The sequence below is a fragment of the Monomorium pharaonis genome, unplaced genomic scaffold, assembly GCF_013373865.1.
Source record: "Monomorium pharaonis isolate MP-MQ-018 unplaced genomic scaffold, ASM1337386v2 scaffold_173, whole genome shotgun sequence".
NCBI lineage: Eukaryota > Metazoa > Arthropoda > Insecta > Hymenoptera > Formicidae > Monomorium > Monomorium pharaonis.
Window position 1 is genome coordinate 20,496 of NW_023415443.1, and position 21,970 is coordinate 42,465.

Here is a 21,970-nt window from a genome sequence, read left to right on the forward strand (position 1 = left end):
CCTTGCTGCGATGAATTTAGGAACGCACTTAGCATTACGTGCGTGCAGTGCGTGCACTACTGGTGCCACGACTGCCACCAGTCTGGTAGTGGTGGCTGGCGTGCAGCAGTGACAGGCAGTGACAGTGAGTGACAGGCTACAGAAACCAATGTAAACCAATGTCTCTCCCTGCCAACGGTAGTTCGATATAATAGCAGCTACGTGTCATGTGCATAAATCTAACTTACACCAAAAACTGACGAACGTAACTTTATCCTTCCGTATTTCTTTTTCGTACCTGGTCGTCTCGTGCATCCTCGAAGGTATGCAATGATATTTCGATGCTCACGAATCCGAAACGATTGTTCTGGAAAGTTCGCGTGAACGTACAGTTTTATGTAGTTGATCAGCGCTTGAAAACATATGCGTGACGAACGCGACTGTTGTCGCTTTGACGAAGATCACCCGCTGATGTTTTTTCTGCTAGAATATTTTCAATACACGAATCTCAATTCGCTCCAACGATTATTTGAAATTTAGTTCTCACTCTTTCCAGCAATTCGCGCTAATATCGAATTCATGAAGACATAATCAACTATACATATGTACAGTTGATTACGTCTTCAGTAACACACTAAATAGATTCAAAAAACATATGAATGTTTATCTTAATACTCAGTACATACTTTTGTTTTTTGAACTCTTATCACACACCATAGATTGTTTGTTAATGTTCACTTACAAGTATAAAAAAAAATTAATGATATATGCTTTAACATCTTTAAAAAGTATTAAAATATTAGTTGTATTTAAAATATTGTATATAAATATTATAATCAATTATAGCTGACAAGAAATTTCAAAGAAAGGAAATGCATAAAACACAAATGTCCTAGATGTATATTGAGTACTGAGCATTAATTTAATTGAGAAAAGAAATATATGTTTGCCCTAATACAATTGTATTAACTTGCAGCTGAAATATGCGGCAGTTGAAGGGAAAGACGAAAGAGACGAACAAACAGAAGAAGGAACGGAAAAAGGAGTTTCTTGAAAATAAGCAGCGGGTGTTCACAGTCGTGTTACCCACCATAGCTGCAATATTTGTGATAATAGCAGCATACGTTTATGTTAAAACCCGTCCAAAACTACTTGATTACTAATCAGCTTACATTTTGTAACCACTTTTGTCGTCCATTCGTTCTAATGCATAAACCACACCTTGACAATGCAAAAATTCTTTGCATTCTTTTATGGATATATGAATAAGTTTTTTTTCTAAAAGAAGGCACATTCCACTGTTCTCTCCAGGGAGAATCTTGTATCCCAATCTATAAAACTGGAAACAGAATGCTATTTTTGCAAATGTCTGTATTATTTAATTTGATAAGAATATTTTTCAAGTCAAGAATTGTGTAATATATTAAGATTTATATAATTATATAAAAAGGCATAAAGGGGTTAAATGTTTTGTACAAAAACATTACAAGCACAAGAAAAGTTAATTTATATCACGTTTCTTAAAGAGTAAAGTTTATTTACTTCGAAACAATGTATTGAGTTCATTGTAATTTATGGACGGAATTCATATGTTATTTCATTGGTTAAGTAAGCTTTAAGTCTGCTCGTGGCTAGACTTAAGACGATTCTTGAACTTACGATCAGTCTATGAATTCCGCCCTAGGTCTTCCTTAATTCTTTTTTTTTCATGCATGTTCTTTCCATCATTGAATCACGTATCATAGAGTTATATAAAGATATAGAATTTCGTTTTCATGAAATATTTTGTCTGACTATTTTTTGTATACTTCTCTAAACATTACACATAGAGAGAGTCCATATCTGTAAATATATATGTTTTAATAGTTATAAATCAAATTGGAAGATTGTTAGTATGTAAAGTATTCAAATAATGAATATGGGTCCAATGCGGTATGAAAATATATTTGTTATATATAAATATGTATTGTGTATTATATTTTCCTTATCTCTCCCTACTTCCCTAGAATTGTTTTATATATAATTTTTTTTAAATATTGTTTAATTACGTTTAAATAAATTTGATTATAAGATTAACTAAAATTTCAAATTATATTTTATTTAGCTGAAATGTGATTTAATGCTCTTAATAAATATCTTGTTTTACTTCGTTTAGTCTGAAAATAATACAAATCGTTAAAAGAAGTTGAAAAATATGTATTAATTTGGAAGTTTTATTTAAATTGACCAATTCCTAATACAAATAGTAGTGTGTTCTTAATTTTTGGAAAAATTAAGGAAGAAAATTGGTTTTTCTTTTTTTTTAGAAAAATATAGAAAGATCTAATAATGAAATATGAATGTTTTTATATGAATAGTCTCCTTTCTTTACGAAGAAAAAAAAAAATTGAAAAATACGACAAATATTTAAAGGAAAGAAAAATTTTTTTAGCAGTTTTTTCCCAGTTTCCAAAAATGTTTCCAAGAAGCCTAATAGAAATCAAAATTGTATTGAAATATGTGAAATAGGCATTAATTCTGTTAATTTTGCAAAAAATATTTCATTATCTACAGCAAATTCATATTGAAAAAGGAATTTTATATACAGAAGAGGAATTTAGGAAAGAGAAAAATTGTTGAAAGGTTCTTTCTCTATTTTATTTTTCGCTTCTTTCCTCTTTATTAAATGTCAAATAGAAACAATCTCGTTATATCTCAATATAACTGTTCCTTTTAACTGATTTGTTACTTTTTTTCTCTTTCTCTTCACTAGGAAAGGAAAAGGAGGAAAGTGTAGTGCAAGCTGGACGAGCATCGCATTCGTGTCAGGTCAGATCCAGAAGTATCGTCCAGAACGCAGACACGTGGATAGTAACCAATAGAAAGTTGACACGTCCTTACGCCCCCCATGTATTAATTACTATTGCCGGTGACGGGTTTATCGTATAGCTTAATTCTCCTGTCAATTGTTGCCAGGAGCACCTGATCGCGAGATGGATTATATGGTGCTTTTTTCAAGCCTCGCAGTACTCTTGCTTTACATAAGTTGGATTCAAGGTACTCCTCGTTTTTATCTCGTAGGAACACATTTGCCCGTAAATATGAAGTTAATGGAGGTTATGTTGTTTTCGTCGTTTTACGTGTTATGTGCGCTATGCGTTTTTAATATCTTGGCATTAATTTTATTTCCTGCCGTTTTTATTCGCGTTATACTTTACATTACGTGTACTTTTAATCGCATACAAATCAGAAAATTAGCGTATCGCTCGAAATCTTAAAGCAAGAAACACTGTGAGTGTGTGAACTTTATTAACTATTTTATATTTGAATTTTACTGATTTTGCAGCCAAGGGAACCCAGCATGTAACCTGTGGCTCTGTACTGAAATTAATGAATGTAGATTACAATGTGAGGCTACACTCCCACGAAGTAAAGTATGGTAGTGGTAGTGGGCAGCAATCGGTAACAGGTACCAATGCCAAAGAAGATGGTAATTCCTATTGGCTCGTTAAAGCTGAATCAGGAAAGCAGTGTATGCGAGGGTGAGCTAAAGCTTATATACATTTAAAACGATAATTTTTATATACAAGCAAATTGTAACAAAATTTTCTTGATAGGATGCCGATTAAATGCGGAGATACTATCAGACTGGAGCATATTGCAACAAAGAAGAATCTTCACTCACATCTCGTTAGCTCGCCGCTAACCGGAAAGCAGGAAGTTTCTGCCTATGGGGATGCCAGAGGAGAGGGTGATACCGGCGATAACTGGATGTTGATATGTCACAATGATTTTGGGAAAGAGATGATACAATCATGCTGAAGCATATTGATACCGAAAAGTAAGTATATTTCTTTGTGGATTAAAATGTAAATAAAAGATAGTATTATCTAGAATAATATATAATTTATATTGTGCGTTCTCACAGGTACTTGGCTGTTACTGGCAGAACTTATGGTACTCCAATTAGTGGACAGACTGAAGTAGTAGGCGAATACTCTCCAAATAGTCCACACACGCAATGGTCGGTAATGGAAGGACTGTTTATTCATCCCAGCGACTTCAAAGCACAGCATTTTCTGCACACGGAATTATAAAGATAATTTTTATAAATGGTAACTCTTTCTACAAGGCATGTATATAAGCGTTGCAGAGAATGCGTGAATAAACTAGGCGAAGTGCATCATTATAATGTTAAGAAGTTATCAGAAAAAGACTTAAAATGTCATTAAATGACATTTCTTTCTCGAGCGCAATTTATTTATTGTGATAATATTAATGTTGTATTTTTTTAGAAAACAGAATCAGTTCCTTTTAAGTTGAAAAAAATTACACAGAATCAGTTGCTTTAAAATTTTTTGTGAATAAAATTATTTACATTGAATTTAAATTTAACAATATTCTGAGCCCTACTATCACATTTTGCATCATTATAAATTTTAATATATATATGTACTATATATTTGAATTAAATTAATAAATTAAATAAATTAAAAAGTATGAGTCTTCTCTTGTGTATAAAAATGATCGTGTTAAATAAATTAAAGTTTAAATAAATCAATTAAAATAAATTTATTATTTAGGAAATCTATATTACTGTCAGGCATAAATAACAAATAAATCGAATCAAGTATAGAGCATGAAACCGAAAATTATCATAAAAATAAAATTAATAATATACTTTATATAAAATATATACTTATACACATGTTGGGTTAGCCTCAACAAACCTAAGTTCTAAATCTTATGTTATATTGAGAAATGTGAGAAATAATTTTTATTTATTACACAATCTGGAAAATAATTTATGCTCAATTAGACTTCTAATCAATAATATGATATTTCTGCTAATCATGAGGAGTATTAAAAAAAATAGTAGTGAGCTAATTGGAAAATTACAAGTTCGAAAAGAAATTACTGTAACCTCTTTTTAAGAATAATATCTATAAAATTTTTATTAATAACTGAAAATATTATTTGATAATTGTAAAATGCGCTCCTATCTCTGTGTTATCCATCATGTATGAATGCATAATTATGTTTGTACATATGACTGTATTTATTGCTATATAAGTACATAATAAAGAAATGTGTATGTGTTAGATATTTAATCAGAGTTTATTTATTCACTTGACTAGAGTCTCACACTTCCTTTAGTTCATATTTGCCGTTAATATCTCGCGTGCCTATGAGACCGTTGTATGGGAAGATAATATTCGACAGACCATAGCTGCCGAAGATCTCCCGCAGATTTTGTCTTCCCGTCACATTGACGTAACGTTGCTTGCCGGACAAGCAACTGTGCAGCTTCCACACGCCGAGTACCAAACAGATACACAGAATCGACATCAGCGTGTCAAACGTCGTGACTAAAAGTATACTCGAGCTATCTCGGGGAATGCAGTAGTCTTGCCAGGGCGATCGGGGAAGCAGAAGTTCAGGAATATATTGAGGTAGTCCGCGTCGCTCTTCACAATGTGACTGATGTTCTCGTACATGTACGGGCCCAGCACGCACAAGGAGTACAGACAGGTCAGTGATGTGTAGAAGCAGAACAGTATAAAGTTGCCCATGTTCTGGCGAAGCACGCAAGCACCCAGAAAGAAGCAATGGTGGTCCCGGAAGTGAAGCACTTGCGGCAGAAAACGCAATGCTGCGTTGGCTTGCACATGTAGCTCTGACACCGGTCGCAGTGCCAAAACTTGTAAGCCGTATTGTGCGCCGGTGGCTGCACAACATTGTTGGACTGTTGCTCGTACTTGCGTTGCTGCTGCTGCTGAATGACAACATTGTACAGATTACCACTCTGTACCTCTTTCACCTTCATTGGAGTCGACTTGCAGCTGATGCTGTACACGGAGTACCAGTTTAGGTACACCTGCATGCAAAGGAAGATGAAGACAGGCGAGACCTTCTCGCCGATGTAAATCGTAATCGCGATGACAAACACGGTGCACATTAACGTCACCACCGGACATATTTGTTTGACGATTCTCAAACAGGTTTTTAAGTGCTGAGGGTGAGGCATACCTCACAGTAAACAATCTTTACATCTGATGTACAAATATAACTTTCGCAGACGTGTAAATCCAATTTCAGACATCTATTCATGCACAAGTTTCTTTCATTTTACATAAAATTTCTTCTATTTGTATTTCCTAAAAGATAAATTTATCAGAGAGCTTTCTTGATGGTTTTATTTTGTTGGAAGGATATATATATATATATGTATATTTTATATAAATATAAATACAAAAAACTATGTATTCTTTTTAATACAAAGATACATAACATCGTTAAAGATCATTAATAAACGTAGTGTTATCAATTTTCAACATATGGAGTTCGTTTACTGATATAACCTCAAACTCACGTTGCACATTGAAAAGCGAACACTATACATATAATGAATCCCGTAGGTAATGTGCATGACTTTTTGGGTCTCTTCTATGCTATGTTCACGTTTATTTGGTTCTGTTTCATGCTATACCCCGTAAATTTTACAATTATATGCATTCATATTTTAAATCGTTTTATGCAAATGTGCATAATCGTGTTCTATAAATGTGCAATACCACATATACATGATATAAATTCAAATATAATTGATTTGATAAAAATTCACTCACCGATTGCTGTCGCTGCTCCTGCTGCTGATGCTACTGCTACATTCCTTTTCCGGTTTGGATTCTGAAAATGTGATAAATATTATTCCTAAACTCAAACACAAAAACAGGTAAAGAAATGTATCACTTGAAAAAATAGTATATTTACCGAGTCGATCCATAAATGCCGTTTTCTGCTGACATCATCCTGCTATTCTCGAACCACACATTAATAACGATCGTCCGATATATACTTTATTCGGCACTCCCGATATTACGGATAATATATCACACACGAGTAAAACGTAAACCGCGCGCGAGAATTTCACTTGGCGCGACCGTTACATTTGAAAAAATATGTGAAAAGTACGGCTCGTCTGATTGGCGACGAATCAAAAAAGAAAATATGGCAGAAAAGTGTGGTATGATGCGTAACGTTACGAACGAAACCCGAAAAAATCGCCAAGAATCGTACGTCGAGGCACACTGAACATAAGTAAAAAGCAATTTGCTCCCAGAGTTTTGTATTTCTGTATGATTGCGTGACGACTAGTAAAGTTTCATTACTGGCACGATCGACATTCTACCGAACGGATTGCGTTACCCTCCTCGAGCGAATACGCGCACACGAAAACTTTGCTCGGAACGAAAATCAACATGGCACGAAAAAGTGACGTAGTGACGTCACGTAACTTCGTGGAAACGCAGGCCGAGGAAAACCGTTTGAATAAAAATTACGCGCCGAGATACAACGAACGGATCAGACAAATTTGTTTCGAGAATTTCGTATGCTCGCACGACTAGTAGCACTAGTAACACACTTCACTTAATTGGCACTCGCGATATTCTACCGAATATATCCTCTTCACACTTTACTCGAACGTGCACGCGAACACTTCACTCGAAACCGAAGGCAAACGCACGATGACACGCTTTACACATGAATACCTCTGCTACGTACGATCTCATATGCGCACAATGAATTCTGAACACGTGACACGCAAAGACACGCACGGAGTCGACAGAGCGTCTGACCGGCGCTGGAGTGGCGTACGTGACATGGAGCGCGGAGCAACATGGCGGCAGCGGCGCAGGCGCGGCGAGTCAACAAGTCAACGGTCGCTTGGCAACGCCGAGTGGCGCCGACTAGCGCCGAGTACCGCCGAGTGTACCTACCAACGGTCACGTCCGCTGCTGCCGCCATTGTTTCCCTCACGCTCCAGCGCCGGTCGGACGCATTGTCGACTCCGTGCGTGCTCGCGTGTTGAGAATTCATTGTGCGCAGGTACGGTGCTGTGTCGAGAATGTCGTCGCGCTAACAGACGACCCGCGAGGCATCGTGCGTTCGGTTTCGAGTGAAGTGTTCGCGTACGCATTCGAGCAAAGTGTGAAGAGGATACGTTCGGTAAAATATCGCGAGTGAATTAGTGTAGTGCTAGTCGTCGTGCGAGCATACGAAATTTCATATTTTCGAAACGAATTTGTCTCCGTTTGTTATATCTCGGCGCGTAATTTTTATTCAAACGGTTTTCTCGGCCTGCGTTTCTCGGCCACGAAGTTACGTGACGTCACGCCACTTTCATGCCATGTTGATTTTCGCCGCCAATCAGACGAGCCGTCCTTTTCATGTATTTTTTCAAATGTAACGGTCGCGCCAAGTGAAATTCTCGCGCGCGGTTCACGTTTTACTCGAGTGTGATATATTATCCGTAATATCGGGAGTGCCCAATAAAGTATCGGACGATCATTATTAATGTGTGGTTCGAGAATAGCAGGATGAGGTCAGCAGAAAGCGGCATCCATGGAGCGACTCGGTAAATATACTAATTTTTCAAGTGATACATTTCTTTACCTGCTTTTGTGTTTGAGTTTAAGAATAATCATTTATCACATTTTCAGAATCAAACCGGAAAAGAAATGAAGCAGTAGCAGTAGCAACAGCAGCATCAGCAGCGATAGCAATCGGTGAGTGAATTTTTATCAAATCAATTATATTTGAATTTATATCATGTATATGTGGTATTGCACATTTATAGAACACGATTATGCACATTTGCATAAAACAAATTTAAAATATGAATGCATACAATTATAAAATTTACGGGTATAGCATGAAACAGAACCAAATAAACGTGGAGATAGAAAGTCATGCACATTACCTACGGGATTCATAGATATTTGACGTAGTTTAATGTGCACATTTTGTGCACTTAGAGACGCTGATGGATGAAAATATCTAAAACTACGCGATGACTACCACTCTCAGGTTTCTCTCTATCGTGACATAATTTCTTTAAAAATGTTCTTATTTCTTGGCAGCAATAATTGCATGTTTTCACTAGCACATTTCAATATGTATGTCATGTAATCAAGTATGACCTCATGTTGTTGATAAACATTAATAAAATGTATGAACATACGTACTCATGTACAAAATATCGTAATTACATCAAGATCTCTCATTTCTAAATAATAAGAATATTCACTGCACCAGTTGCTAAACAATTATCAGTGTGAAAGTGTTTGAGAAAAAAAAATTATAAATTGCAAACTGATATCTTTAAATCTTTCATACAAATTTTTATTAAAACATTATTTGTAAATATTTTATAAATCGTTCACTAAGATATCGACTATTTTTTGGAAACTTGGAAATGTAATTATTTTTATCTGTTTATAAGACACAATTTTTTCAAATTAAAAAAATTACTCTTCAGGAAACATTTCGCAAATAGCAGAATGGATAAGACTAATGAGGATTTAATTATTGACATTCAAGCAGATACATAACAGCTATATGTTATTTATTTCTCACTATAAAAAACACGAGTATATTTTACAATTATGCTTATATACCATAAACGATGTATTGTAAATGAACATTACAAAAGGATAACAGATCTTATGTTGAAAGTATACAGTAAAGTTACAATTAAAAACAAATAGCTGTAGAACTAAAACGATTTATCATAGATTAATCTTAAGAATAGCATAATATTGATAAAATTACTCGAAGAGTGATATATAATAAACCATTTCTTGAATAAATATTCGGACAAAAATCTGTTGGGACACATTATTTACATATATATCGGCCTACATACTGTAACTGTCAATTAAAACGTATAAGTAATAAACGAAATTAACTTTGAATTTTGCTCATTAATTGTCAAATGTTAATCTGATATAATACATTTTTTTCCTTTCTTTTTTTTCCTTCTCTTAGTGTTTGTGTGTGTGCGCGCGCGTGTGTACATCAATACATACTTTTATACATATTGTACACATGCATGTAAAATTATGAATATGTATAACTATTTTATGCTTACACGCTCTTGTACATTTGTGTAAATAACAACGGTAAATATATCGAATGTATCACTCTTATACGAGAATATTATTAAAGCAGTCTTCAGCAATTATAAATACATAATAATAACAATAATAATAATACAAATAAAATTTACAAACACACACACACACACACAACACACACACGCACGCACGCACATACATACATACACTATACTATAACTTTCCACTATAATAAACAATCTTCAAAAAGATGGAAAGAAAATATTTAAAAAAGAAAGAGAAAGACCAGTAACGCACAATGATGCAATCGAAAAAGAATTGTGAAACGATTACATTACCACATATTGCTATACTTTGAAATATTTTGATCGTGTGTACATATATTTAACCTAGATTATTTCTAAAAAATTAATCATTATTCGGAAATTTGAATTGTGCATGCCTAAAATCACACACATATACGTGTTTTTTTGTACACTATTTTGTACTTTTTTTAAGTAGGATTAAGAATACGTATATGTGTATGCGCGATAAAAGCTACTGTTCGTAAATAGACTTTTGTAACGAAATATCTCATCCTACTAAAAATCGTGTAAAACTATACAAATATGTTATATGATTTGCGCAAAATTTACCAAATATACTGTTACAATAATAATATAATTCGATATTTTCAACAATGGAAACTGTGAAAAATATCTTTTATAGGATTCTCGCTTTCCCTTTCTCTCTCTCTCTCTCTCTCATGGTATATGTTACGGTGCAATCGTGTTTATAATGCACAAATGTTTGCTCGATTGCAACAGTACGTTACCACTGCTCTTTGAGAAAAAATTTATTATGCATTTCCTCAGTAAATCTGTGATTCTGGTTATTACTATATTATAATTGCTAGAGACTAGGTTAACGATATTCTTGTACAAGAGTAGTATGCTTCACCGTAATTCTCCAATCGGCGCATTCCGAGACCACAATTCGTCGATAAATCTATATAAAGTATCACTGACAGCTACCTGTAACATACATTGAGAAAAAAAAAACATTTAAATAATGTTTCGAGATTTCACAAACAATGCAAGTATCTCTTTCAGTGATACACAAATTAAAATTTTTCAAAATATTAGTAATTAATATTAACCAAAATTAATATTTAAAATATTAGAATTTTATATATTTTTTCAAATTTTAATTATATAATATATATATAATATATATATATATATATATTCTTAGCAAATTTCAAAATACTAAACAATTTTTACCTTATATGGTGTGGGATTCAAGTTCCTTTTATGATCGTTACGTAACGTATTGAGGGATTCTTGCACTCTGCTGCGAATTTCTTGCAATGTTGGTAATGGCTGACACAGTTTGCCATCTTTCCAATATACTGTAAAATTTTTTATTTATTAATCACAAGTATAATACTGTTAACATCGATAATAATGATGTGTATAAATGTCACTTATGAAATAATTGGAACAATTATAGAAGTATATTCTTGCTTATATTCGTTGTGTTGCTAATTAATAAAGGAAATTTAATTAATGTAAACAAAATATATATACAACACATATATAATACATATGACAATATTTTACTTCTCTGATCATCACGTTTTAAACATATCGATGAAATAGAAGGCCCTATATGGGTTGACAGCTAGATCTTGTTGCTAATTATAATTTTTATAATATATTAATGTAATAATCTCAGCCCATATAAATTGCGCGCCGACAATTTATCGGTCTTGAAATACAGCTACTAGCTAAATTTTAGATGTTTACAGAGCCTTCTATTTATTATATGTTTAACACATATATAATGTTTTAAATGTCAAAAGCACAGTAAAAATAATCAATTTCTGCAAAGAAAACATTAAACTTTAAATGAAAAGGAATCTAAACGAGCAAGCTATAATATAGCAAAATAGTATCTTACCCATTAATATATATTATCTACAGTAATGTTAAGCCTTCGGCACACGATATGATTTTTTATGCTAGCACGCATAGGAGGCGTCTTACGATTGGCTTACGATTGGTAATATAATCATTCGAGCCAATCAGGACACGTAATAAGAAGTCTCGTATGCGATCTAGCATGAAAAATCGTATCGTGTGCCGAAGGCTTTATATACTAATGTAATAGTTTGTCATTTTCAGTAGAATTTTTTGCATAATTCATCTTTCCTTTTTAACGTAGAGAAAAGGAGACAAAACAAATGATGCAAGAAGTTTAATTAAAAAGAATAGACTTATTAGACAATTTATTTAAAAATCCGAAAATTGGTTAATTTTAATTAACACATGCTATAAAAAATTGCGTGAGTCATAAGAATTAATCTTAATTTATCACACTTGATAAGGACCCAAATCTAGGATCGAAACGTAGTGTATCGATTTGAGAATAAATCTGGCCAGTAAGGTCGAACCAATACTAATTTCAATTTTAATTAACACAATACCTTGTGCAGAGACTCTACTCGAGTTGGTGTAACATTAGCTCTTTTTGTTTGTTGAAACGGATGCCTACAAAGGACTTTCTGCATCATTTGCGGTGGTTCCTCTGTCGTTTTTTGCAAGAGATCTATCAATGCATAGCCATCCGACCCGTATAATCTGTAGGCATCCTTCCTGCCTGGTATTGTGACTTTTCCAACTTCTTGGCTGAGCTTGATCCTTGGTTCGTCATTGATCTCTACCATTTTGTAAACGCAGCCTAGCGCCGGTTGTCTCTGACATGTCACGAGATGCGTTCCGATTCCGAAGCAATCGATTTTGTGACTCTGGAAAATATCCTTTACATCCATATCCTTCATATCATTTGTTACTACATCCGCTGCTATTTGTAAATTTTTACCTGCTCATTTAAGCTTATTATTGTCTCCTCGTTGATGTCGTTGGATGCGCAAATCATCAATTTTGCGAACCACGGTATATTATATTTAACAGCAATTTTTTCGAAAATATCCCTCGCCACGTTACTGAGATACGCTAAATCGCCGCTATCAATCCTAATTCCGATGGCTCTGTATCCTAAGTCGTTCAGAGCTAACGCGACCGCGCAGAAGTTTAACAGACCGCTCCTATTCGTAAAATATTTATCTATGAGACATCTTTTACATATAAAATATGTATGAGACATATAAGCAATACTTTACACTTCTATTAACTATAATTGTTAATTAAAAAGCAATCCAGTTGCACACTTTTTATGCTGTAATTCTACATTACATAAAATCAAGCCTAAACTTGGCAATGTATTTTTGAAAATTATATATTCTTGTTTCTGTACTTATAATTTCTCATGTTTAATTAATATACGAAAAAGATAAAAAATGTTTCTAATAACTTAAGTTACTAAAAATATATTCAATTTATATTAAAAATAAATTTCTTGAACTTCTATTATTTACTTTTATATTCTTTGCAAAGTTAAACTTATTTTTTTAATGCCAAGTTTAAAATAAAGATAAGAAACATTGCATACAAAGAATAAAGCACACAATAAAACTAAGGCTACCTAAACTTGTGCATTCGTTGTTAATTCGTAACAGAGTAATAACTTTCAACCCCAGTTATATTGTTATTAAAATGTTTCCAATAAAGAAAATTTTCTGATACTCTAACAACAAACATTCAAGTATAGTCAATTGATAGTATCAATGCACTGAGATTATTGGAGTAAATTTATTTTTTTGAAAATATATATTTTTACTTTTTAGTTGTTTTTTGTAATATAGTTTCTTTTGTAATATTTTAATTTAGTAGTGTTTTGTAGATAAACTCTTGCAAGACAAAATATTTGCGTTACATGTGGAATGTGCCCATATCAATTATCGAGAGAATTAAAGGGCAGAATTGGGAGGGGCACTATATAAGATTACAAGTATATAATGACTAACAACTAAATTCTAACGAAAAATAAAGCTTTCGGCACACGATACGATTTTTCATGCTAGCACGCATACAAGGCGTCTTACGATTGGTTTGCGATTAGTAACATAATCTGAGCTAATCAGAACACGTAATAAGACGCCTTGTATGCAATCTGGCATGAAAAATCGTATTGTGTGCCGAAGGCTTAAGATTCTGATTGTTTTATATCTAATTATGGCACGTCAGAAGAGTAACATGATAAGATAACATAATTTGCAATTTGCCCGTTTTACAGAATATTTCTTTATTTAACATTTTCTAAGCGAAAGATAAAGAAAGAAATTAAATCAATCATATCAGCTATTAAACAATTCAAAGAAGCTTTAAATTGTTAAAATACTTTAAAATTGACTTTCTATATATCCCATTAAATGTAATTTCAACTATTAAAATATTATTTATTAAAGGATATCGATGTAGGCTTTGGTATGACAAAAATTAAAATATAGTTTGCAAAGCGTAGATCTGATGAAAAGAAGGGGAAGGGAAAATCACATTCTGCAAAACAGGCAAACAGAGCGATATCGTACCTCACATAGAGCTCACCCAATTCGCCTCGTCTTAAAAAGCCATTCTTGTGAAGTTGCGAAGTCGATTCTGATATAAATGGGTTGTTTCTTACACCGTTTTGGGCGTGTGTATTGGACCCGTTAGTTAGAAGTTTATTCTTTACATTTAGGCTGGCCACTTGTGCCTGCCCCTTGCCAGACGTCTCAATGCTACAAACACACTGCTATTAGGCTAAAAGTGTGTATATGCATGTCGTCATGCCATGTGTTCGCGCGACGCGATGACAAATAATAACGCTAATAAAATTAAATTAATATACTTTTGTTTAATTAAAATATGAATTTAATTATTTTCTATTTGTATAGGTAAAAGATAAATATGTAATGAGATAAAAAAGATCTTATAACATAAATAAAATACAATACTTGACCTTCGGAATCGTAATTACATTTCTACAAATTACACTGCATCTATGCGTATAATCTATGTATGTAAAAACTGTTCTAATTATATATTACAAATAGTTTTTAGTGCATACATATGTATAAAAAACTAATACACTGACCGCAATTTATGTGTGCACGTCACAAAATACAAGCTTACAATATTGTAATAATTTTTTTACTTTAAAGGATTATCTTTAAATTTAATTAATTTTTTATTCAAAATAATTGACTTTACTTTGAATAATCTACTTTTATCTATTTTTGCTGAAGATTTAATTACACTATATTGCCCTTATATATTTTTTGTTAAATTTATACATAATTATTACAATAAATATTAAATAAATGTAAATATAAAAACAGCAAACTAATTAGCGAAACATATACATAAACATACAGTCTACTAATAACTAATACAAAAAAATAGGTATAAGCAAAAAAGTTTACGTAAACTCCATGCAAAAGATTGATGTGACATGAGTGCGATAGAAAAATAAGCAAAATACACAAAGTTCAAATTTCAAAAACTAATATGTCAAGCTTTTTATTTAAATTAAAAATATTGAATAAACGTGCGATGACTACATACCTCTTAACATCGTACGTGTCTACAAGAGCAGTGAATCTTTCTGGGAAAGCGACGGCATAACTAATTAAAGCCGCCAATTCTCCGTTAGATGCTTGCGAGGCTAAAGCTCCCAAATCGTCAGCAATAGCTTCGCGATGCTTAAAAGCGAGTTCCAATAGATCTAAAACGTCGCCCGTTTGTTTATGCGCCAATGTCTGCAAGAAAAACAAATACATTAGTTTTTTTCTTCTTTTTGATTACATTTCCCACAGAATTTAAATATTTAATTCATTTATTAATTGATAAGAGAAAGTTCTTATCAAATGCACTTACTTTCCCTTGCAGATCGCTAATGCTGGTGAAAGACGTAATGTATGCATGTGCATGTGTACCACAGACAGGTATATTGAACAGCTTTCCAGCCAAGACGTTACTAGTTCCATCAAACCCACCTATAATAGAGTAAATTGTTTTAAAGAAGTATATTAAAACCTCGCTGTGCTCTCAGTGCAAAAAATAAAATAGACACCATTTCTCATGTTTCTTGAGATTTTTGTTCAATTTAAATGAAATTTAAATAATTTTAGTCTTACTTTTTTTGATTCAAATCTAATGATAAAATTATATTTAAAAAATTATATTTTACAAAAATTGACGATGTGCGCGAGTGGCCTATTTTTTAAAGAAATATGTATTGAATGATAAAAATATTTCTTGTCTTTACTTCATAATGTAATAAAATTACATCACATAAATAAAACTACTAAATGTTTTCTATTAAAAGATAATCCTACTTTTTTGCTTCCAATGTATTTTAAAAAATGGCAGCTAATTATTTTCAGTAGTTCCATGAGACAGTAGGTGTGTGTGTGTGTGTATGTGTGTGTGTGTGTGTGTACACGTACATCAAATCGAAACTATATCCTTTGACCTCATAAATTGTTACTCATCACCTAGGTAGTACCAACTGGCACCGAGTAGAACAATGTATTGATTTCACTTTTGTGAATTGTTAAGTATAGTGTAAGGGTGCTGGAGTGGTACCAGACACCTCCATTTTCATTATATATTACATTACAGACTATATATATTTAGATATATATTTAAACCTTTTTATTTTCAATTTTGTTTTTCACGAATAAAAATTTGAATGTTTAAAATATATCGTATAAAAAAATAATTACATATTTCATCAGCATTAAATATATTGTATACATAATGCACATGCAATAAAACCTATATGCAATAACTCCTACATTATATATTTTTATGTCCATACTTTCGCAATGTAGGCCATTGCAATACTGTATAATTGCCATGCACAATAATTAGTATAATAACCGTGTGCGAACAAAAATAGCAATTGATACCAGTTGCAATTGACATAAATTTCTTATGCAATAAATTTGTTTAAATCTAAATGATTCTATTTAACATTGCTAAATAGTTCTATTTAAAAATTATAATAACAAATTTGTTTTAAAAATGATGAGCTGATTGTAGTTAGTAGACACCTCCATTTTCATTATATATTACATTGCAGACTGTAGAGATATATATTTAAAACTTGTTTTCAATTTTGTTTCTCACGAATAAAAATTTGATTGTTCAAAATACATTGTATAAAAAAATAATTACATATTTCATCAACATTAAATGTATTGTAATGCACATGCAATAAGAGCACATGTTTTGTCAAACTAAATCAACATAACTAGAGTGAGTAAAACAAAGTATTTACCAACATAGCTGTACTTAGACGCGCTTAATCCTCCATCAGGTCCTTGCGCTCTTCGAAGACCAAATTCAAGCAGCGTTATATTTTTTCCAGCAACCATGCGATATCTTGCCGCATTTGTTGCCATTAGACTCGCGTAGTTAACCAATGTTAATAAAGTTGTTTCTAAGAGCTGCACCATTATCAATGATCCTTCGACTCTTAACAATGGAACTCTACAACAATTAAATTTGATTATAAATCTAAGTAAATAATTAAAATTCACTTAATCAAGTATATAAAAAACTAAAATTACATTGATAAAGAAACTAAAATTATAATCTTTTTAACTTATTATTTACATTGAAAGCTTCTTATCTATTGCAACAATTCATGTCACTACTATATCTAATTGTTAATTTTTTTAAATAAGCCTTTCATAAATTTACCTTGGAAAAACAACAGATCCTTCGTCTATAGCGTATATTGTGACATCTTTTGCAGTAAGACTTTGCAAATAATCAAAGAATCTTTGGTCTACTGTAGCGGGCATAGTCGACTTCAGGTACTTGATATCTGCAACATGAAAAAAAAACCACTAATTAATAAAAAAATAAAATACATATACACAAAGTAGCTCTAACAAATACATACCACTAGGGGAATAATGAAATTTATTCAAGAACTTGATACATTCCTCAAGACCGGCGAAGATCGTAAATTCTCCCTGGAAGGGATTCTTGCGGAAGAACAAATCAAATACGGCATGGTCGTTCATTTTGCCGCTCTTCCAATAGGCATAAGCCATAGTAATTTGATACAAATCTGAAAAAGCAAGTCATCCTTCAGTAAGCGAAACTTAAAATATAAAAGACCTACAAAAGTTCAGTATCGTCTCAAGATTATGCAGAATACAGATCACAATAGATACATCGCGAACTATAGATATACTAATGATAACCAGTAAAAGGAAATGTTACGTAAGAAGCAACAAACCATGCTATTTACCAAGGCAAATTGTACATTCGATATTCTGCGATCGCGCGCAAATATCAGCTGCATAATATGGCGCGCGGCTTTTTTGCCGGCAGGAAAATTGCACGTAGTTTTAATGTTTTATCTTAGGGGAAACGGTGTTTTGCGGTGCGCATACCGCGGGCGATTCGCGCGGGTCTTTTTGCATGTGAAAGCGACACTTCTCGCGTGTCACATTCTAATAAACAGGCAGCAGAGACATTGACAAATCGCCGCGAGAGATACGCCGGCCGAGATGTTTGCGCGTGGCTTACATCACCATTGGAATATTTACAAACATGATCACGTTCTCTCTGCACTGTGTACATGGTTCACGCGCGGATTGTACGCGAGTAATCCTACGCGAGTAATCCTACGCGATTTTTTTTCCACATGTATATCTCGTCGGCGTTGCTCCTTTCGCCTCTCGCGATCGACTACGCGCGCGAGAACGCTCGGGGGATCGAATGTAGTGCAAGGAAATCGGTGTTCAGACGTGAAGGAAAAAAAAAGAGGAAACAAATTTCGCTCCCCGTTAAAGAAAACGCGATGTCCACCGTTCGAGGAAGGTTTTTCTTTTTTTCGTTCTCCGCGTGGATGGCCGTCTTGATTCGACTCTTCCGAGAAAGCAAGCGTTCTCTCTGTTTCGGGGACGAGCGCCGCGTTCCTCGACGATGCTCGGAAGAAAGAATCGAGGTGCGAGAGAGAGAAGAGTGATGAGCGAGAGAGAGATGAGCGAGAGACGAGAGAGGAGAGAGAGAGAGAGACAGATGAGAGAGAGAGAGAGAGAGAGAGAGAGAGAGGAGAGGAGGTGGAGAGGAGAGAGAGAGAGAGAGAGAGAGAGAGAGAGAGAGAGAGAGAGAGAGAGAGAGAGAGAGAGAGAGAGAGAGAGAGAGAGAGAGAGATTGGGTTAGCTCGAACGCGCGGGCCGCATTCCTGATTTCCGTTTACCTGTGAGCAGCGGCTGAACGATGCCATTCTGCCGCGAGTTACAGCATGTCATTCCACTCTCGTCGTCCGTCGACATCTCGAAAATAGGACTTCTTGCGTGCGTCCGCTTCGGGAGGTACTGTTCGCTGCTCTCTGGATCACTTGCTGCAGCGGCAGCGGCACCACTCGCACTTCCAGCTGCACTCACCTTCTGCACTTTCCGCATCTCGGAAATGAAGCGGGTACCCTACAGGCCCTACACATACATACATACATATATTACATATATACGTGAAAATGCATTATGCGCGTTCATTAGATATATCTGTATCATGCATGTCACTATATGTCGCACTGAATTTGCGCGTAAATAACCTCGACGGAAATTTATGTCCGTCTGTAAAAATTAATGATAACAGCCGCTTTTATCAATGCGATTTAATTCAACGAGCGTTTACAAGGCCCCCACCACCCCCATCCGAAGACCCCTCGTTACCCAGTGAAAAAAATGTCCGATTCGCGCGCAGATCGACGTTTAGGACGTTCAGGAGGGGGAAACGCGGAGGGGAGAAGAGGAACACGAGGAACGCGGACCTTACTTCGCACGGGGAATCTTCCTCGGTATCCAATCCGACGACGATCGCACTGTCACTGACGTCGATTGCCGACGTGATAGCGTCGACTAGCATGCCTCGGCGCGAGTCGCGATGTAATATACCCGCGAGAATCGATAGGGAACATTTGAAGGACGCGCGGCGCCGTCCGTTGGCACGGCCTGTTACACCCGCTAGCGACTTTGCTAATTGCCCACGCGCGAGCGCCGAGTCGGTCGTTCGCTGGAAATCATCATCCGCAGGATCTGGATCCCCCCGTGCATGCGCATCTCTCGTTCCGCGAAAACAAGGGATTGCGCATAGATTTTATATCTATCTCTACCCGAGGTTGTTCTATCAGGCTCGTCGTACGTGATTACGTTTAATTTAACATAGGTTGTTTACATTAGCTTTTATCACTTTTCATGTGGACAATACTAGCAATGTTAGATCACAATACAGAAAAAAGTAATTAAGGTTGTAATATATTATATATGATTATAGTATTGATATAAAATAAAAACATTAAAATTTTAAGATTTTTAAAAATTAAATTATTATTAAAAGATAAAGAATTAAAATTAATCCACACGGATAGAAACGGACATAACTTCAATTATTTTTGAGTATTGCGTTACGTAAAAAAATATAAAGATAGAAAAATTGATTTTTTGTTTAACATTTAGAGAAGATGATTAAATTAAGATCGAATTAACAAATTATTAAATTGCAAATTATAAATTATTTAAATATTTAGTTGATAATGAGAGTACTGTCGATTCATTATCCAGCAAACCGCTGATTAATTCTTAAAACAGAAAAAAAGATAAAATAGAAATTAAGAAATTAAAGTTAATCTGCATTGAAGAAATAATTATAGCTTTGATTAATTTTATTGAAAAGCTTTGATTTATAAAAATTTCTCGAATAAAATTTTTTAAAACAAATATCTGTACTTTATAGAAAAAACTAAAATAAAGTATAGTTTTTAGGAAGGAATAAGAAATAAAGAATCTTTTATAACTTTAAAAAACCTTCAATGGGGATTCATAATGGACATATATTATTAAAATATTTGTTGAAAATTTCTCTCAATTTAACCACTTTTGATTAAAATTATTAAGATTTATTAAAATTTATTGAAAATAATTTTTTTAAAGTTAAATAATTATTTGAATTTATTAATTATTTTTATTATTTTATTTTTATTGTTAAAAAATAAATTTATGAATCTTAACAAATTTTGATGAAATGGATCAATTGAAGATATTTTCAATAAAAATTTTCATCAGCAATAATAACCGAAGAGAAATGAAAAAAGGTATTATGTTTGTAAGAACTTGTTTAATATAAACTTAAGAAAACCAAGATTAAAATTTATCACGTTGTGGTAAAAACAAATATTAATATATCTTTGTCATCTTGTTGTGGTAATTGATGGGCTAGATTGTCTCGAACATCTCGTGGAATTTAGAATTTAAAACATTAAGTATTTTTCTATGAATGTTGGAAGATAAAATTTAATGTTTCGAGTTCAAGTTCTAATTCCACGAGTTTTTTTAGGCCGTCATAATCGCAACAGGATAGAATGATATTCTATCTCAACGTAGATTAACTTTAATCTCAGTTCTTTAAAATTTTTTAAACAAATTTAAGAAAGATAAAGCGTGAGTTAAATTGAGATTAAAATAATTGATTGGTAAAAATAAAAATAAACACAAGAAGATTTAGGACAATTAAATAACGACAGTCATACGTTTCTCTTTTATATACAGAACAACGAAGATAATGCAACGAAGAGCAAGAAAAGATTCATTCGGAAAAAGAGAATTCCGTTTGCAAATTGATATAGAATAATGTACTCACTGAATCTTCCATTTCGCTGCATTATATCATTCTGAAGATATACATACATATACGCAAACAGATATTGTCACGCGTAAAATATTCTAATGTGCATTTTATTATGTATCTACATTTCTAATTTCCTTTGCAATTACATATTTTTATACTTATATCAGATTAAAAAGGCATTAACGATAAGAAGAAAAATCGAAAAAAACCTCTTCTTGAATTTAAGTTTGAATATTTATTTTAAGGTTTTTTCTTTATTAGAATTATTATACTGGATCTTTTGACAAAGATATAATTTTTGGAATTAATATCGTGAAGAAGATTATTTATTCCACGTTCCTAATTTTTTGAATTTGAATTTTAATGAAAATCTACATATTTTGTATGCATATACATTTATATTATATTATTTACTATTATATTATATATGTACATATGTGTGATGAAATAATTTTTAATAATTTAATATGTTTTATATATATATGCTATATATTTAATTCCTAAATTGATATACAGTTT

At 33.2% G+C, this 21,970-nt stretch overlaps 3 protein-coding genes and 1 pseudogene across 9 annotated transcripts; 2 read left to right on the forward strand and 2 right to left on the reverse strand.

Annotated features, from left to right (window-relative positions):
- The first annotated feature begins 44 nt into the window (after window positions 1–44).
- LOC105838452 (single-pass membrane and coiled-coil domain-containing protein 4 homolog) lies at window positions 45–1,941 on the forward strand. The gene is made up of 2 exons (XM_012684020.3): window positions 45–302; window positions 956–1,941. The coding sequence occupies exon 2, from the start codon at window positions 963–965 to the stop codon at window positions 1,140–1,142; it is 180 nt and encodes a 59-aa protein (XP_012539474.1). The 5' UTR covers window positions 45–302; window positions 956–962; the 3' UTR covers window positions 1,143–1,941.
- Window positions 1,942–2,721: 780 nt separating this feature from the next.
- Window positions 2,722–4,610, forward strand: LOC118648097 (stromal cell-derived factor 2-like). Its single transcript, XM_036294327.1, is given in 5 exon segments — window positions 2,722–3,015; window positions 3,305–3,500; window positions 3,576–3,745; window positions 3,748–3,799; window positions 3,887–4,610. Coding segments are annotated over 5 exon segments (651 nt in total). The 5' UTR covers window positions 2,722–2,951; the 3' UTR covers window positions 4,056–4,610.
- A 389-nt stretch (window positions 4,611–4,999) lies between these two features.
- Window positions 5,000–6,414, reverse strand: LOC118648096 (annotated as a pseudogene).
- A 4,376-nt stretch (window positions 6,415–10,790) lies between these two features.
- LOC118648099 (nicotinate phosphoribosyltransferase-like) lies at window positions 10,791–19,666 on the reverse strand. Of its 7 annotated transcripts, none has more exons than XM_036294332.1 (12): window positions 19,604–19,666; window positions 19,026–19,260; window positions 17,715–17,885; window positions 17,510–17,636; window positions 17,085–17,296; window positions 15,677–15,795; window positions 15,365–15,558; window positions 14,350–14,538; window positions 12,741–12,966; window positions 12,346–12,666; window positions 11,141–11,268; window positions 10,791–10,891 (listed from the first exon to the last, which is right to left on the reverse strand). In XM_036294332.1, the coding sequence occupies exons 2-11, from the start codon at window positions 19,228–19,230 to the stop codon at window positions 11,158–11,160; spliced, it is 1,875 nt and encodes a 624-aa protein (XP_036150225.1). In that variant the 5' UTR covers window positions 19,231–19,260; window positions 19,604–19,666; the 3' UTR covers window positions 10,791–10,891; window positions 11,141–11,157. The 7 variants fall into 7 exon arrangements, with proteins under 7 accessions (XP_036150225.1, XP_036150228.1, XP_036150221.1 ...); XM_036294335.1 differs by having other exon boundaries at window positions 12,339–12,666; XM_036294328.1 differs by having other exon boundaries at window positions 12,346–12,678.
- Between the last annotated feature and the right edge of the window lie 2,304 nt (window positions 19,667–21,970).

What these genes read in the sequence shown, in the direction of transcription:
- LOC105838452 (XM_012684020.3), top strand. Translation starts at nt 963, where the DNA reads ATGCGGCAGTTGAAGGGAAAGACGAAAGAGACGAACAAACAGAAGAAG.
- LOC118648099 (XM_036294335.1), bottom strand. Translation starts at nt 19,230, where the DNA reads ATGCGGAAAGTGCAGAAGGTGAGTGCAGCTGGAAGTGCGAGTGGTGCC. An exon ending in ATTTCATTATTCCCCTAGTG is followed by an intron (nt 17,637 to 17,714) that starts GTATGTATTTGT and finishes TTCATGTTGCAG; the next exon opens with ATATCAAGTACCTGAAGTCG. An exon ending in GACACGTACGATGTTAAGAG is followed by an intron (nt 14,539 to 15,364) that starts GTATGTAGTCAT and finishes GTGTGTTTGTAG; the next exon opens with CATTGAGACGTCTGGCAAGG.